The sequence below is a fragment of the Echinops telfairi genome, unplaced genomic scaffold (assembly GCF_000313985.2).
Source record: "Echinops telfairi isolate 266 unplaced genomic scaffold, ASM31398v2 ScPeMD7_7458;HRSCAF=8496, whole genome shotgun sequence".
Taxonomy (NCBI): Eukaryota; Metazoa; Chordata; class Mammalia; order Afrosoricida; family Tenrecidae; genus Echinops; species Echinops telfairi.
In genome coordinates this window covers 2,481,838-2,499,072 of record NW_022111358.1, presented here as the reverse complement: position 1 = coordinate 2,499,072, position 17,235 = coordinate 2,481,838, and the positions used below count along the sequence as shown (strand labels likewise).

At 47.9% G+C, this 17,235-nt stretch overlaps 1 protein-coding gene across 1 annotated transcript in view; it reads left to right on the top strand.

Annotated features, from left to right (window-relative positions):
* Nucleotides 1-17,235, top strand: part of VPS53 (VPS53 subunit of GARP complex) — a 139,494-nt gene that overhangs the window by 50,233 nt on the left and 72,026 nt on the right. Inside the window, exons 8-11 of the mRNA XM_013005825.3 lie at nucleotides 5,555-5,633; nucleotides 8,594-8,737; nucleotides 9,169-9,311; nucleotides 11,181-11,322. Coding sequence (XP_012861279.3) covers nucleotides 5,555-5,633; nucleotides 8,594-8,737; nucleotides 9,169-9,311; nucleotides 11,181-11,322 — 508 coding nt within the window. The remainder of the gene's footprint in view (nucleotides 1-5,554; nucleotides 5,634-8,593; nucleotides 8,738-9,168; nucleotides 9,312-11,180; nucleotides 11,323-17,235) is intronic.

Sequence of the window (17,235 nt, the reverse complement as noted above, 5' to 3'; positions counted from 1 at the left end):
AGACCCCTCTGCAAGGGGATCTCCAGTGGCCTATTAATGGGCTTTGAATCTCCACTCCGCACTCCCCCCATCGTTCACTATGGTAAGATTTTTTGTTCTGATGATGCCTTACACCTTGGATTTTTATTTAAAATCTTTTCGTGATTCTAATGACTGGCACAGGAAGGGGAGGTGGCAGCAGTGGTCACTATGCCATCTTACAGTGGAGGTGCCGAAGTCTGTAAAGGAATGTCGGAATGGAGCTTGGCAGAGTGCTCGGGAAGTCCCCACCCTTCCTTGTCCTTCCGAAGCCCTTCACACTTGGAGGTGGCTGATTGCCATTCAGAGAGGGACTGCAGCAGGCCAAGCAAGCTGTAAGCAGGCGGTGCCGAGCTGCAAGATGGATGGGAAGGCAGCCTTTCTCTCAGTGGGTGTAGCACAGGAGAGAGGAAGGCAGGGCCATAGCCTCCTACAGTTGTGATGATCTGTAGCTGGTCTCTTTTCCCATCCAGTTATTTTCTCCTTAAAAAAACAGAGAAACGTTTTAATGGCATGTAGTTCACATCATACAATAGTCTAAGTCTATTAAGAAGAAATTATGCAGTCCTCGCCACCGTCCGTTTCAGAATATTTTCTGTCTTTGTGCTCACTGTTGTTAGTTCTGTTTTCTCCTCTAGTTACCTGTTAGATCGTTAACCTCAGCCTTCTCTGCCCCAGGCCCTGTGCCGGGGTTCAGAGGCACAGAGAGAAGCAATGTAGACTCACGGTCCACGGGGAGCTCACCACTTTTGTGTGGTGAAGAAGGACACTGATGAGGAAGTCAATCAACCATGTTTGCAATAACACTAGTATTTACTGTTAGGTTACAGGAAGCTCCCAGAAGAGGAATTGCTCCTCCTTCATGGGCTGAGAGAAGAGTTCAGTGTTGATCTGAATCATGATAAGTTGACGTGTACCATGTCGACGATAAGAGAGAGGGAACATTAGAGCACGTTGGGAAGTACTCGACGGGTCTCTGAGTCGGAATCGACTCGATGGCAGTGAGTTTGGTTTGGTTTGAGAGGGTGATAAGACTACATGGGTAGAGGGGTCAGATTTTATATACCATGCTTAAGAGTTTATTTTTATTGTTTAGGCAGTGGAGGATCTAAACAGGGACATGACCTGAGCTATTTTCTGTAAAAGACTGGTGGGTGATAGGAACAATAGATTGTAAGATAGGACTATGATCTAGACTAGAAATGATAAGGACCTTACCAAGACAGTGACCATGCGGCCCAGGACTAGATAAGGGATGGGGGAAGTTGGTTACCAATCAGTGGGCATTATTGTTGGCAGGAGGAAGCCTTGTTGGCACTGTTGGGTAAGTATTGGGCTGCCAACTGCGAGGTTATCAGTTCAAACCCACCAGTGGTTCTATGGGAGAAAAACGAGTCTGTCTGCTCCCATGTTTTGAGAGTGATGAGGGCAACAAATGTACAAATGTCCTTTACACCGTTGATGTATGAATGGATTGTGATAAGAGGTATGAGCCCCTAATAAAATGATTTAAAAAAAAAGATTTACTAAGTGTCGGAAACGGTATAGGACCATTATGAGTTGGAATTGACTGGCTGGGCTGGCAGTGGATTGGGCTTTGGGATGCTGGCAGGAACCTGGCAGACTAATTTGATTGACAGAGAGCACTTGAGGTTGGGCAAAGAAGAAGACAATATACTTTGTTAGGGCTCTTCACTTTAAAAAAAAAAAAAAGGTTGTTTTCAAAGTGAGAGGTAGTTTTGTACATTTGAAACCACCTCAGGATGTCCCTTGTTGTATGATTCCCCTTTGCAGGACGAAGTCTGCCCTGCCCCTACAGGCTCTGTAGGATGGGGTGCTGTGAACACGGGAGAACTGCCTTTTCAGTTAGCTCATTACCACTGTTTGCAAAACGGTCGGGTCGGTGACTAGCGATTGTGTGCTATTCAAGTAACGCTGAAAGGACAAGAAGGAAAACCCTCCTGTCAGTGCCTAACTACAATTGTTTCAAGAGGCACTGACAGTTTGGGGAAAGTACTGACTTCTTATTTTTAGCATCATCTCTGATGAATTTTCCTCCCTGGTGTTTACATAATGAGAGCAGAACCAGCTGGAAGTGATAGAAACAGCTGTGTGTCTGGGGCGAGGGGAGAAGGCAGGAGGGCAACACCCTATACGTTGTTTTCGTTTCTCTCATTGAATAGCGTACTGCCTATAAATTGTAGAAATCATAACAAAGGTTGTTTTTGAAAACCTTTGCCTGTATACTTTGAAATACGAAGTTCACCGGCTCGGGTTGGAACGGGGCTGCTCCTTCAACTACCCTTCTGGGAAAGGCATACATGTTTAATGTAGCATTGAGAGGGCCTTGTTTTCCTCTCCTCCTTTTCTTTCTGAAATATCATCTTTATATTTCAAAGCCTCCTGGCTCGAGTGTACCCATGAAAGCAAATTAGTCAACATCGCCCAAGGGAGGGTAGAAGAATTCTTCTGCTCCCTCTGAGGCGAAAACATTAGCTTTCAAGGCTGTTTCTAAGCTCTGAGGTCAGTCACATGGCTTAGTGAGAAAGGACGAAGGACGAAGCTAGGCACTGGCTGAGATCTGACCAGCTGTGTGGCTTCTACACTTTCCCCGCTTCTTCCTGAGCCTCCTTCTAAGCTTCCAAAGTAAATGGGTTGTACTCAGTGATCTCAACAGCATTCCACCAAGTCATGCTAAGATTCTAGGTTAAGTTCCTTTTTTGAGCCCGCCTGCCTGGAAGTGTAGCATCCGAGTAACCCAGACGTCGAGTCCGGTGCAGGCCGAGTGCATGCGTGAGCGATTGAGGGGTTTTCTCCCTGACATTCATGAAGTACTGAATATGTCAGGGGCTTTGTCCACAGCTGTCCAAAACGTTCAGAATTCCCTGCTCCTGGGCTACCACTCCTTAGGAAAGCTTTTGGCCAGTTCTGAGCACACGTGGCTGAGCCCCCACGGAGGGGGCCAGACGTGAAATGGTCAGCCTTCCTACATGGTAGCCCAGGACGTCTTTCCTGAAGAATGTAGTCAAAGAAACCTTATGGAGCAGTAGGTTTACGGTGTTTTTGGTTTTTGTAGGCAGCTTTTCATTAAGAATAGCTAGGTCATAATCATGGCTGGTTGGCTCATGTAGGTGCCCTACCGATAAAGTCTTCGCTGAACTCTCCCTCTGTGTTTCATGGTAGAAGAGGAAAGAATTTAAAGCAACGGGGCCAAAGATGATGTTCTTTCTAACATCCTGTTCAGGCAGTTGATTGTAGAAGCTACTATTCACACCCTGTCCCCAAAGAGTGTGGGATTGTGGCGAGGGTTTCCAGATTCCAGAAGTCAGGTGTATCAGGGAATTAATTGCTATTTTGTCTGAGTCACTGAAAATACACCTCAAAAACTAAGCTTGGATTTGGCCCCACCATTAATGAGCTATCAGATTTGGACACTGCTTTCTGCTAGTGTTGTCATCAGAAGATACCGAAGGTCTCCTAGCACCAGCCTCAGTCTTGTCTCACAAGTAGGATGACAGAGGCCCATCTCACAGAGGTGACTTACTTGTGATCAGACATCATTTAATAGTGGCCTAAGTGTGGAAGATCTCAATGGGTGACTGAAAATAGAACATGGCAAGGGGGTCTTTAAGGCAGAGCCCTCTGTGTCACCCTCTCTTTTGTGCTCTCAATGCCAGTCCCCAGCGTAGGTCCCAGAGGTCTCTTCAGAGCCAGCAGGACTCTGAGATTAGGGACAGGTCAGGACAGGTGCTGGTCTCTTCAGAGCCAGCAGGAATCTGAGATTAGGGACAGGTCAGGACAGGTGCTGGGACCACCCATGTCGTCGATTTGCCCAGGATCCCTGAGAATAGAACCGTTGGAGAGCTGTCGTCGCAGAGTGGGAGTTCCTGGGCAGAAATGGACCTCATGGCATAGGAGGAAACTCGGGGCTCCCTGGGTAAGCTTCTAGGAAGAGAACAGGAACTGAGGGACCAGTTCCTATCCTGGAAGCCCTGGCTTGGACCAGACATCTAGGGTTGCTATCTTCCAGGTAAGTTGTGTGGGAGTCACAAGATGCTGTATTTTCAGAAAAACACATCCTTTTCTATCAGAGTTCACACTCAAAGAATGTTTCCCACTGCCTGTGGTAATTCTAGATCTAGAGGACTAATCCCTCCAGCCTCTTATCTCCGTCATCTCTGGCCTCCTTCGAAACTGACTATGGAAGATTGAATTAGCGACTGCAGACCCACCTGGGAGACTGGTTCAGGGAGCTCTGACGCAGTGGAGAAACCCTGGAAAGTATGTGGAGTTGGCCATATGAGAACTGTGCCACAGGGGAAACCAACCCCCAACAAGCAAGCAAAAGCACTCACTCTCCGGACTGCTTCTCGGTTCCTGCGTATCCTCTCATTTGGAAATCACAGCAGGTTGCCAGGCACTGCCTTGGAGCCAAGAAAGAAAAGAAATTGTGGTTTTGAGCTGTTCACTGTTTCTACTTCGCACAGTGAGTTCCAAAGTCACAGGGTGGAGACCGCGAAAGGAAGCACACTACTTCATGGTGCTTTCAGCAAAGATAAAATGTGTGCCTCTCTCAGAGCAGCCCAAACAAGGCCGCAGAGTCCCTCGCTAGCCCTGTGTGGACAAGGCTCCCTGTGTGCAGCGGGCTGTGGACAAGGCACGACGGATACCAGGAGAGGGGCCCACCGGCAGTTTCTTTCTCTCGGAGCCACTTCTGTGTCGCTGTAGCCGTCAGATGTTTCGGAGCTCTCAGTGTACACACAAACCATGGCGTTCCGTTCTCACCACCCTCAGGCTTCAGATCCACCATCTTCTGAGTTCAGTAACCCCATTCAGCAGCCTGCACTGTAAATTGGCAGCTCCTTTTGTGGTTTAACCCCAGAGCCTGGTGGCATAGTAGTTGTGTGGTGGCCTTGGTCTGCTAACCGCAAGGCCGGGAGTTCGAACCCACCAGTGGCTCCTAGGGAGAAAGGCGAGTCTCTCTGTTCCCATATGACTGCCTCAGAGGCCCTAGAATGGGGGGTGGGGGGTGGTGTCCCTGTGAGTTGTCATCGAGAGGATCTCTTGATTTTAGAAAGCATTCTTTTTGTTCATTTGTTAAAATGGTATGCCCTTGATGCTGGCATCTGGGTTGCAAAAATGAAAACTCTGAAACAACCTGGAGCCCTCTTCTCATTGTGTGCTTCCAAGGTGCGGGCAGTGAGACCAGTAATCCACAGTGTTTGTCGTTTGTGGTGTTCGCATATGGCATTCCCCCTCCTACAGAACTACCTTCTGACCAAATTCTACAGAGATCAGCACATGCTCCCTCATATCACATGATTGGCAGCCTAGGAGAGGGCTAGAATATCCGTTGTGGGAATCAATCAGATGCCAATGTCCTGGCCCTCAACCTGCTACTACCAGGTGACCTATCTTAGCGAGATAAGCTTTCCACCTTCCCAGATGACCCCCTAAAGATTGCAACAAGGACCCCTGTGACTGTGATTAATTTGTGCAGGGCCCATGAAAATCAGCTGTTTTCTCTTCCTCACAGAGTGAAGGCTGCCCAGACCGAGCTAGGACAGCAGATCCTGGCCGACTTCGAAGAAACGTTTCCTTCCCAGGGTACCAAGGTATTGTGCATTTTCCCGCCAGTCCTGAGACATTGTCACCACTCTGGCCAAATCCATACTCACCAGCCCTGGTGGGGCAGTGGCTAAAGCGTTTGGCTGGGGATCAAACAGACTGCGGTTCAAACCCACGAGTCACTTCACTGGAGAAAGCAGCAGTCAGCTTCTGTCCAGATTACAGCGTTGAAACCCTGCCTGGGGCGGGGAGGCAGTTCTCTGTCCTGCAGAGTCACTCTGAGTCAGATTCGGTGGTCGTGGGTTTGGTTTTGGGGGTTTACGGTGACCATTTCTCATTCCAAAAGCGTTTGCCGGCAGGTTTGGCCAGTGAGACCACCCTTAAGGAAATGTCCCCCAGAAGCAGCGCCCGTTCTTCATCTGCGTTTCTGGAGCGTCACATAGAGAGCTGTGTTATGGAGAACTGTAACGGGTGTCAGACCCCAAATCTTGTCAGGCCTGTAAACTCCATTGTCTCCCCACATGGCTGTATTAAGACAAAACAAAAGCATCTTCAAGCCATCATTCGTGGGGATTGTTACATAATTTCCTGGTCTGAGTGGTAAGGAGACGGGAGGATGTCCGGGCTTATGTAATTCTCAGACTGACACAGTTAGGAGCCGCACATTTCAGTCAGAATCTCCTTCTTTGGAGCTGCTGCCCCTTCCCATCTTCGGTTGCCTCGCTGTTTGTGCTGTGTCTGCAAAGCCCACAGCGCTTGGTTACACTTCTCTTGTAACAACCTGTCTGTCATGTGCCTGGGGAACGGCTTGTAGCGCTGCCTTCAGATAGCAGCAGCTGTCATCGTGATGCTTTGCATGTGTCAGGGTGGGGAGAACCTGTAGAAGCACCCCCGCACCCCGTTTCTTTGAGCTGTTTCGGCAGAAGGGGTTGGTGAAGGCAGAAGGACCGGAAGGACGCACACGTGGGCAGGCGGCCCTCTCTCTGCACTTGGTGGGTGGAGGTGAGGGAGCCAGGCTCATTTACTAAGGCAAGGCCAGCTTCCCGGACCTGGCCTATAATTCAGTAACTGGAAATATCCTAATCATTTCTCTTTGCGTGCCATACAAGAAACTGAGGAAGCAGGCAGGAGGGGTGGCCCGAACTGTGGCAGAGCCTTTTCTGTAAGAAGCCTGCTCCAGATGATAATGTGCTCAGGTGCCATGCGTGGCCCGTGGTAAGCAGCTTTCTCAGGGGGCCTCACATCTCGTCCTCACTGGGTAGAACTGCTGGGCCTGGCTGCTGGGAAGCCCTGACTTCTGTGTACTGCTCTGCAGAGAAATCAGAAGTCGTTGTGCGGGTGTTCACAATCATACACACTAGACTCTTTTTAGCCCAGATCCGCTTCACAGTTCCCTACTGTCCCATCCTAGTTTGAAAGCATTTTGGAAAGATGTGGCTGAAACTAGCTTTTATTATGATTTGGAGGAGTCTGCCCGTGTCTGACCTTCGACCTTTTCCCAGACTCCACCAGCCACATGAAGTTCAAATGGTTTTCGGCAACTTTCCTTGCCTTTATCTGGCTCTGTGACTTAATGTTTTTAAAAGAATTTTCTTGCCCCTCCTCACCCCCATGTTTACAGGTAATTGACTTTTTCCCCCCAAAAGGCCTTGTGTTACTGTTCCTATTTCACAAAAGGAAGTCAAGATACTAAGACTAAAATCATCCAAGGTAACGCAGTCCGGCCTGTTTGGAATGAAAAGGTCAGAACTGATAGGCTTTGGCTGCTACGCATCCTCATATCCAGCACTTCCATCCAGTAGCAAGAGCAGAGCACTTAATGTGCTCAGCCAGGAGCGTGCCAGCCGTTCAACCTGGAGCAGACCAGCGTTTTCAACAGTGTGGGTCTCGGGCAACTCAAGTCACACTTATGAAACCCCTGAGCTTCCATTGAGATGAATAGAATTGACCAGAATTGATGGGGGCAAAATCTTGAAAGATCTGGAAAGATCTTCTTTATCACTAAGTTAAAATCCAAGGAGCTCTGCTCTGCTGGTGTACTGGCTACTCAATGAGCTGCTGTCTGCTAGGTCTGTAGTTTGAAAACCTAGTCACTCCTCGGGAGAAAGATGAAGCTTTCTACTCCCCTAAAGATCTACAGCCTTGAAAACCCAAAGGGGACGTTCTAGTCTGTCCAGGAGGGTTACTCTACGTCAGAATTGAGAGCAGTGAATTTGAGTTTGAGTTAAAGTCCATTATTTTTCAGACAGGGCTGAGTTGCTCTGCCAAAGGCCGCTCGGCTAGTCAGACAAACCAAGAGTAGCTCTCGGGTGTTCTTTGTACTGTAGTCCGCTCAGCTAGCCACGTGCATTCAGTGCTTTACTATAGAGAAAGGTGCAGCCAGCTTGGATTGCTTTCTGTAAGAAAAAGGTCTTCCCTTTATGGGGTGTCACTCTCGCCCCACTATAGCCTCCCATTGTTTTTTGGGGTCCAGGAGGCCAGTACCATGATGTTTGACCTTGGCTGCCCATCTGGTTGGTTGCCTACCAGAAAAACACACCTGGTGGCTTACAACCTGTTTTTTCGCTTTTTTTGGTTTTGTTTTGTTTTTCGGTTTTAAGGGTCACCACAAATGTCGGTGTAAGGCCAGCAGTCCTAGCAGTCACGGTCAGAGGAATGAAGCACATGTGGAGCGAGACGGGCGTCCCTCTGACCTCCAGAGCCCTCCCGCAGCAGAGTGCTTTTGGCTGGGCATTCAGAAAACACCGTATCCCGTGGTCACTTCTGAGCTCCTTTTCCAAAATGTCTCGTGGCTGATTGACAGAGTAGCTGTCATGTTAAGACGGATATGTCAAGAGCGACGCGCTCATCGAGGAACAAGTCATTACCGTTAGAAAGGATGAGTGTCAGGGGAGTGGGAGTGATAACAGCAGATAGAGCACCGAGCAGCAGCAGCTGTCTGCAGCCAGGGCTTCTAGAGGTTGCTTCTGGCTCTCGAACTGCTGCTTCGTGTTGTTTGTTTTACCAGAGACCGGGAGGACCCAGCAATGTCCTAAGAGATGCGTGCCTGGTTGCTAATATTTTGGACCCTAGAATCAAACAGGAAATTATCAAGAAGTTTATTAAGCAGCATCTGTCAGAGTATCTAGTGCTCTTTCAAGAAAACCAAGACGTAAGTATTATCCGATGTCAGCTGTTCTTCTGCAAAATGAATATTCTTAAGCCTACTGATTTTTTTGCTCTAGGAGTATTACTGTCTTAAAGTGTTGATTGTTGAACCCCGAACCCTACTTTGGGGCTGGCCACAGTGTACTGGTTCTTATTCATTTGGGGGTCACTGGCCCTTTAGACAAATCAGTGAAAACTCTAGATCTTCTCCCCTCAAAAATGCCCCTGTACATAAATGTTGCATACAGTTTCAGGAAACTCACAGAAGCCCAACCGTGTTCCCCAGGTTAAGAGCCACGGGGGGCTGTCAGATTTTGGGAAACAGTGAGAACCGGAGAGGTTGGTTATCTCTGGGTTCTGTTTGTGCTTGCTGCCTTGAACTGTTGATGCTACTTCTAAGCACTGGAGCGGGTTTTGTCTCCCTGTCTTGATAAGGTTGCCTGGTTGGACAAAATCGATAGACGCTATGCCTGGATAAAGCGCCAGCTTGTGGACTATGAGGAGAAATACGGTCGGATGTTTCCACGTGAGTGGTCCATGACCGAGAGGATTGCAGTGGAATTTTGTCATGTCACAAGGTTAGATTCCAACTCTTCACCGGTTCTGGGGTTCATTTAATTGGCTGGAGTACAGCTTCCTCATTTCCAGTTCTAGCTCCACCCTCTGCTCAGGGCTTTCCTTTGGGGTATCCCTTGTCTCCAACAGCCTTTCTTTCCTGCTTTATCAACTCACGAGTCGTCACCAGAGTTGTGTACAGTGAATCATTGCCCCTGCATCTGTGTTCCACATGTCAGGGTGCAGTGCACAAAGACCTCCATCCTCAGTTTACTTTCTGGACTTGTTAGCTAGATAGTCGGTCGGGTCAAGGATACTAACTACTTTAAGGATCTTGTAGATGCTCTGGGTAAACACAAAACTCAAAAGGCCATGTCTGAGCATCACTCAACCAACTCAACCTTAGCACAATTCATGACCGCTGTCTTGCTGAAGGTCATAGAGAATATAACCAAGCCGCATTCTTTGAATATGTTTGGGGAAAGCATGTCATAGGAGAGATTGGCTAAGACACACAGTTGCTGTCACAGATTCAGAAACCACGTTTCCCTTGTTAGTGCAAATCTGTACCCCTGAATATAGTCACTCCATCACTTCTACAAGTGGAGTTCAGTGAATGTGTTTGGGGAAAGCATGTCATAGGAGAGATTGGCTAAGAAACACTGTTGCTGTCACAGATAATCTGCACCCCTGAATATAGCCATTCCATCACTTCTACAAGTGGAGTTCAGTGACAATGGTGACAGTCTTCACATTGCGTCACATCCTTACTAGCCCAGCCTCCGTTGTTTTGCCACCATTAATGTATGCTCGCTATCCCTTGAAGTGCTCACCTGTGCTTTCGCCTTACCGTTGTCATTTCAGTCTTATGATGTAGGGACTTCTGCAGTCGGGCTCTATGCTCAAGGCAGATAGGAGTGATTGAGTGAAATATGTCATTTAGTTTGTAGAGATGACTGTACAGCGTAGTTTCAGCTCAAGGTTCAAAAGTTGTTTCCAGGCAGTAGATCTGGGAAACCCTCCAGTCCCAATGTCTGTTCCTAATGATACCAGTTCATCTGGTCCCCAACGATAGATAACCTCTTAGATGAGCCAAGTCAATTGTGGCTGTCAGCTTTCCAAGGTCTCATTAGCAAAGAAAGAGTTCTCATTTTCGAGAAATTGTCAGCTCATTGTCTGTAGCCCACAGTCCCGCACCATTAGAAACGATGTGAAAAATGAAGCCTGCAGGAGCCTGCGAGTATTCTAAAGCCGGCAAGCCCCCATAAGCATCAGTGCCTGCTATTGTGTCTCAGCTAAGGACAGTGTTGTGCCAAGCCTCTGTGGCCACAGTTCTGGCCAAGCTCCCATAGAGACATAATTCTCAAATAAACTTAGACGCTCTTTGTCTACCTTTGTCATTCATTGGTGTGGGAAAATGGTGATAATGTGGGACTGACTCAGAACTTACTTGAGCTTATTGCCCCCCAAGCACTTAACATTCCGAAGCAGAACACTTGGGTGAGTTGTACAGGTCCTCAGCATATGGGTGTCACGCTTCCCATGGAGTTCCGGCCTTTGACGTGCGTTTTCAGTGCTTCTGTCCTGGTTGAAGAGATGGGTGTGGGTATTGAGTTCTCTGCAAGAACGAGGGCTTTGCCAATTTGTCCTTTGTGACTGTGGGTTGATGTAGACTACATGTATTTTCTAAAGCACCGAGCATTTCATGCACTTTAACAGGAATTTGTTTTTCCATTCCCCAGTGGTTAGACTAAGTTGGTAATGACCTTCATGGCTTGGAACTTCCATCGGCATTTCTTTTTCTGAATGTAGGCTAGAAGCGTTTTCTTTGGTCTTTTCTGAAATGAGTGATCAGTCATGTGACAGCATTCTTACCTCTTCGTTTTTTTAAGGACGGAACTTGCCAAGATCATGCGCACCAGAGCTAAAGAAATTGAGGTGAAATTGCTACTTTTTGCTATTCAGAGAACAACTAACTTTGAGGGGTTCCTTGCGAAACGCTTCTCCGGCTGTACCCTGACAGATGGAACCCTGGTAAGAACCCTTTGACGGAGGGTAGAGCGTGAAGCCAGCTGGTTGGATGCTTGGACTTCTCATCAGCCTTCCATGGTATGGGGATTCCGTCCAGCGACTCCAACATTTAATACCCCACTCCAGGGAGTTCTGTGAACTGAGGTGCAAAGTAATGATGGACGAGTGTGCATGGAGTGCCTGATGTTTAGAGCATGCGCTAGCGTCATTTGACCGCATTCACTCCGATGGAGACAGAGGCTGCACACACCCAGTCACAAGTGCGTTGCTTCCTTATCAGTCGTGGAGTCAGTCCATCAGCTAACTTCTCCACAGACAGCTCCAAATCTTCTAACTTCTTCCATTCAGATCTTCCTCCAGACCATTCTTTGTTCTAATTCTCACACCCAGGCAACCATGTGGCATTTTCAGTGCTGACAACAGACTCTATACCCTTCCAGAGTTTTTCCTGGAAGGTCAGTTTTGAGAGAGGCAGCAGAACCCCTATGGCTTCTTCCACAAGGCCAGCCAGGACTTCACTGCAGCCCTGCTGTGGGAAATGCGAAGGCCGTGCATCTCAGAGTGGGGCGGCTAACCATTTCTCAAGGAATTCACTCCTTCGTTGTACTGAACCACATGGGGTCTCCACAGAGCCTAGGTCCTGTCATCACTCCGCCCTGGGCTGAGTGGGGCCTGACATTCTTCACCCACAGCCCATACACCCTAGCGTCAGGAGTCGGATGGATTAGTCATGGCCACTGGCCCTGCTCCCGACAGACAGCACTGGGATGAGGCCAGCCTGAGCCGGGCCAGGAACTCCAACTGCTGCTGGGCTTCCTACCTAGAGACTTGCGCCTCCTTGGACTCTGGCCTCCTCCTGCTACTGCTTTGCTGCTTGTATATGCTTTTCTGAAAATCTTTCGTGGCCGCCCGTTGTTTCAGGTACCAGAATAAACCACAAAAGGAACCAAGAAACATGTTGATACCCTTTTATAAGTGCCAGATTTCATAGAAAACCAGCTAGCCCTCTGGAAAGTTACAACAGAGCACATAGGCGTCAACCTAGGAGCCGAGGTGACCAGAGACGACGCCTGCTCACCCCTCCTCTAGATCCCCTCTTTGTCCCCCAGCCACTTCCTTGTAATGTCTAGAAGCTTCGAAACCCTTGGTAAGGCTCCTAGGTGGTTCAAACCGTTTGCACTTGACTGCTGACCTAAAGGTTGGCGGTTCCAATCTAACCAGTGGTAACCAGGGAAGACAGCTGGTGATCCGCTTCCATAAAGATTGCAGCCAAGAAATCCCAAAGGGGCTGTTCTCGGTAACACACACACACAGTCACCGTGAGTTCGGATCAACTTGTCTGCAACTAACTCAGTCCCTGGTAACTGGCGAGGTGTGAGTGCCACCGTGAAGATGAGCGTGCGAGGGTGAGTAGCTCACCTGGGGGCACGCCGCAGCTCAGCCCCTCCTGATCGACCAGTCGGAGGCACTGTCTTTGCTGCGTCTTAAGAGATGAGCGTTAACGACAGAGTTTGTTTGCTTTCTTAACCACACTAGCCCTAGCAAGCGTGATGTGCAATGCTGAAGCTGTTATTTGGGGAAGTGAGCTGCCAACACTGCGTGTTGCCAACGGCCTGAACTTCTGGCCTTTTAGGAGGTATTTAAAATAGCTGTAAATTAAAGTGCCTTAAAATTAAAAGCAAACGTCTGGATGCGATTTAACTACACTCAGATGCGTTATTAGCGGCGCGATGATTGGATTCAAGGTGAACAAGCCCGCTGAAAGCACAGTCAATTTGAGCTAGGTTTTTACAACTGGCTCGGTGAATTTGGTACATTTTTACAATGCTTTTAAAAAAATTTAAAAATTTTTCACATTTCATGCATCTGGATCGCCCCTCTTCTGGGCCATTGCATAGTTACCTTTTTGTAGAGAATTTTCTTTTGGCTTACAGGGGGTCATTGTAATATACCTTTGGACGGACTTCGTTTTAAAAATGACTTTATATATAAAAAAAGAAAAGTCAACTTCCCAAAAAAATGACTTTATAAATATAGAAGCTAGAGTTGTGATTATTTCAGCTGTGCAGTGTGAGCAGCACAGTGTTTGCGAAAGGGTCACTCCTTACGGAAGCCCACCCAGGGTTGCTCAGCCTGCATCTTGGCCTTCCAGCAGCTTAACACTGGCTGTAGAGAGACGAGGGGTGGGTGAGTTTGAGGTGAGCTGGGTGTCTGTCTGCAGACTTGATACCTAAAGTCCCTGCCATCTAGAGTTTCCGAGTCTATAAATCTTTACAGGAGCAGACCGACAGCCTCATCTTTCTCTTTTGATAGCCTCATCTTTCTCTTTTGGAGTGACTGATGTGTTTGAACCTCTGACCTTGAGGTTAGCAGTCCCATGCCTAAATCACAGTGCCACCAGAACACCTTTTATTTACCTGATGAGCCTCCTTTCGTAGCCACGCTATTGTAGCCATGCTTCACTGATGCTTATTGGTAGTTGGCATTGAGTCAGCCCGGCTCCGTGTGACGCCACGCATAAAGTGAAGCACTGCCCGGCCTTGCACCAGTCTATTTCTTTTTCTTGCCTTATTGCTCCAGCGAGGGCTTCCAGCACAGTCTTGAATAGAGTGGTGCTTCTGCATTCAAGAGGAGTATCCTTAGGCTTTCTCTACCGAGCATAGGGTTGGTGGCGCTTGATTTTCCCTTTGAATCTTTACTTCTTTGTCCATTTTAAAACTGATGGATTTGCCTTACCGTTGAGCGGTAAGAGTTTATATTGCATATTAGAACCTTATTAGACATGTAATCTGCAAACAATTTCATTCTGAGGGTCATCCTTTCCCTTTCTCAGGGGTGGCCTTTGGCATCCAGACGGTTTTCGTCCCGCTAACTGTGGCCTAATTTAAGGTCACAAGAATTTTATCCTTCTAGCTCTTACATTTAGATAGTTCATCTCTCTTCAGGTGCTTCTGTGCATGACATGCAACTATGAACGTGTTTCTTTTCCTCCTATGTCACGTCGCAAGTGCTTTCTCACTCAGTGCGAACTGTTTTATTATATCTATATTTTGTCTTATTTATGTATAGCTATTGTTAGGTGCTTGTGAGTCGATGTACAGCTACCCCACGCACAGCAGAACAAAGCGCTGTCTGGTCCTGAGCCGTCTTCACCACAGCAGCTATGCGTGGGCGCCTCGTTGCATTGTTACTGTGTCAGCCACATCATTGAAAGTCTTCCTGTTTCTAAATGTACCCTCCACTGTACCAGGCTCGACGTCCTTCTCTAGGGCCTAGTCCCTCTTGATAACTTGTCTTCAAAATGCATGACCAGGTCTTGCTGTCCTCAGTCTAAGGAACCTTCTGGCCATGGCTCCTCCAATGCAGATCTGTTCATTCTGAGAGCCACTGACGGATACTTCAAGGGTGTTCTTCACCAGCACCCTAAGTCAAACTCTTCAAATTCCCCTCGCCATTCTTTTGTTGGAACTTTAGGCATTCGGGGTTTTTTTGGTTTGTTTGTTTTTAGTTTTATAAACAAGACTGAAATGAACATCTCTGAAAACACGTCTTAGAACAGAAGTGGAATTACAGTTACAAGATACAAGCGTTTGCACATTGAGTTAGCCTTAGTTTCATGATCCTGGTTCCTTGCGCTTATAAATGCCCCAGTGTCATCTCTCCCTGCTTCCCCCCGCCCCCCGCCAGTGTATTTTGTAGAGACCCATTCATTAAATCTTAGACAAGACACAAATGAATCATCTGGATGAGGTTGACCATGCTGGTGTCTGCAGCGCTTCATGTTAGCGATGGCATATTAAAATTCCGAAGAGCCGATTCCACTCTGTTTTAGTGCATTCCATGATACTAACGTGCTGAAGCCTAATAGAGAAAGTGATCCTGCCAAGTAGAGGAAGGCGTAGAGATCTACGTAAGAGGAAGAAGTCTTTGTGGCACGACAAGACTATTAGAGTGGAAAGCTGTTAAGGGAAACTTCTAGTTATGTTAGACATTCTCTGTTAGAGGTTATTTTTAAAATCCCAACAGCAATATATGCTTCAGTCCTCAGGTTATCTACTCAAGAAAATGTAAAACATCTGTTTACACACAAACTTGTACACAAATGTTCACAGCAGAATTACTCACAATAGCCCAGCAGTGCCCACCAACTGATGAGGAGAGAAATGAAAGGAGGCGTAGAGCCTTACAATGGAGTATCTCTTGACTATAAAAAGCGCACAAAGTACTGAAGCAAGCTGTGCCATGGAGCAATGTGGAAGACGTGGCACTGTGTGCCACGAGGCAACCACAAAAGTGCCCCCTACTGTATGATCCTACTGAGATGAAATGCCCAGGACGGGAATGCAGAGCGACAGAAGGCAGACGAGCAGTCGTCAGCGGCCGGGCACGGGGGAAATGAGGAATGGCTGCTAACCGGTCTTAAGTTTCTTCTCGGGGCCAGGGGAGAAAAATGTTCTGGAATGAATGGTGATGGCCACACCATTCTACGACTACTGAAAACACCACATTGAACACTTGAGAATGGCGAATTGCATGCCATATGCATGCTATCTCTTCTTTAGCCAGGGTTCTGGAAAATGCTGTCTGAGTCCACTTACAGATCTCTGCTTTTCAAAGCCATCTTTTCAGAGTAACCCATGCTCGTTCCGCAGTCACACAGAAGAAAGTACAGTGTATGAAAAGGAAGTTCTCCTTCCTCAGCTACTCCAAATGCCTCTCCCCAGAGGTATCTACTGTTTTATCGGTTACTGTTTTAGACCGTTTAAAGACCCTTTCAGAAGCAGGCGTGCATAGGCACACACACGGGTTTGGTTTGTAGAAAATAGAACATGTTTGTCATGCTTCTGGGGAGGATTTTATTGTAGGGCTTCTTATCAGCATTGACCCACCAGTGTTTCCCAAGCTCTCTCTCCGTACAGGGTCCTGCCAGGCCTTGGGGAAAGATGCAGCATTGAATTAGACAGGTGTCGATGGTCTCATCAGACACGGAGACCAAGACATTGGAGCAGCAGGGAAATGCGTGCCAGAGCCTGTGCTTCACGCAGCCTGACGATCAGCTGGTCGCTAGGCCGTCTCCGTCGAGATCCATCAGGACTCGGGCTGGGGCTGGATCTCGTGTAGACAGAGAAACAGGTTGTGGAACTCTTGTCTCAACTGAACACTTTCTCTTCTAGGAAAGGAAAACAAGATTTGTTCTCTGAAGAGTCCTGCTAGGGCCTACAGAAAAGGATCCGTATAGGCAGCCCCAGATGTGGCCATGCTGCTGACTCAAGCCAGGCTCTCTTGTCTTTAGCAAAGTGGGCAAACTGGCCATCCTGTGACCTGTACTGTTGTGGAGGTGTTGGGAAGCTCTTGCGATCCAGTCAGTAGGCATTACTGTGCTATACGGAGGGTTCTGCCTCTCTGTGTGGATTTGCCATCCTCTGTAATAGCAAGAAAGGATTCTCTTAAAGTTGGAAAGCTGTGCATTGGGGAGCAGGCCTCTGGTTTCATGTTGTAGCCGCCGCGCTCTTGGAAACATCCAAACTCATTCTAGACGGTCTGCAGCAGCTGCAGCACAGGAAGGGGCGAGGTATGCTCCGGCTGACGCTGACCGGGGCCATGCACAGAAGGCCAAGTTGTGCCAGGGATTGCTCATTGCCAGAATGGGTTCTCTCATGACAGCAGCGCCATCAGAGCTGTGGATGTCACCCTCTCAAGGGAGAGCAACTGCAACTCGTCCCTAAACCTAGCGGTACCACTCATGGCCTAGAGTGCAAATGACTCTCGTGCCAGGATTTCAACGGAAGATGTTACCAAGCAAACAAAAAAACCAAAACCCCCTATTCTAAATAAACACATGCGAAACAAAAACTACATGTCACCTTGGCTTTAAGACTATTCAGCTTAAATGTGGTGAAGAAAGCTGATGGTGCC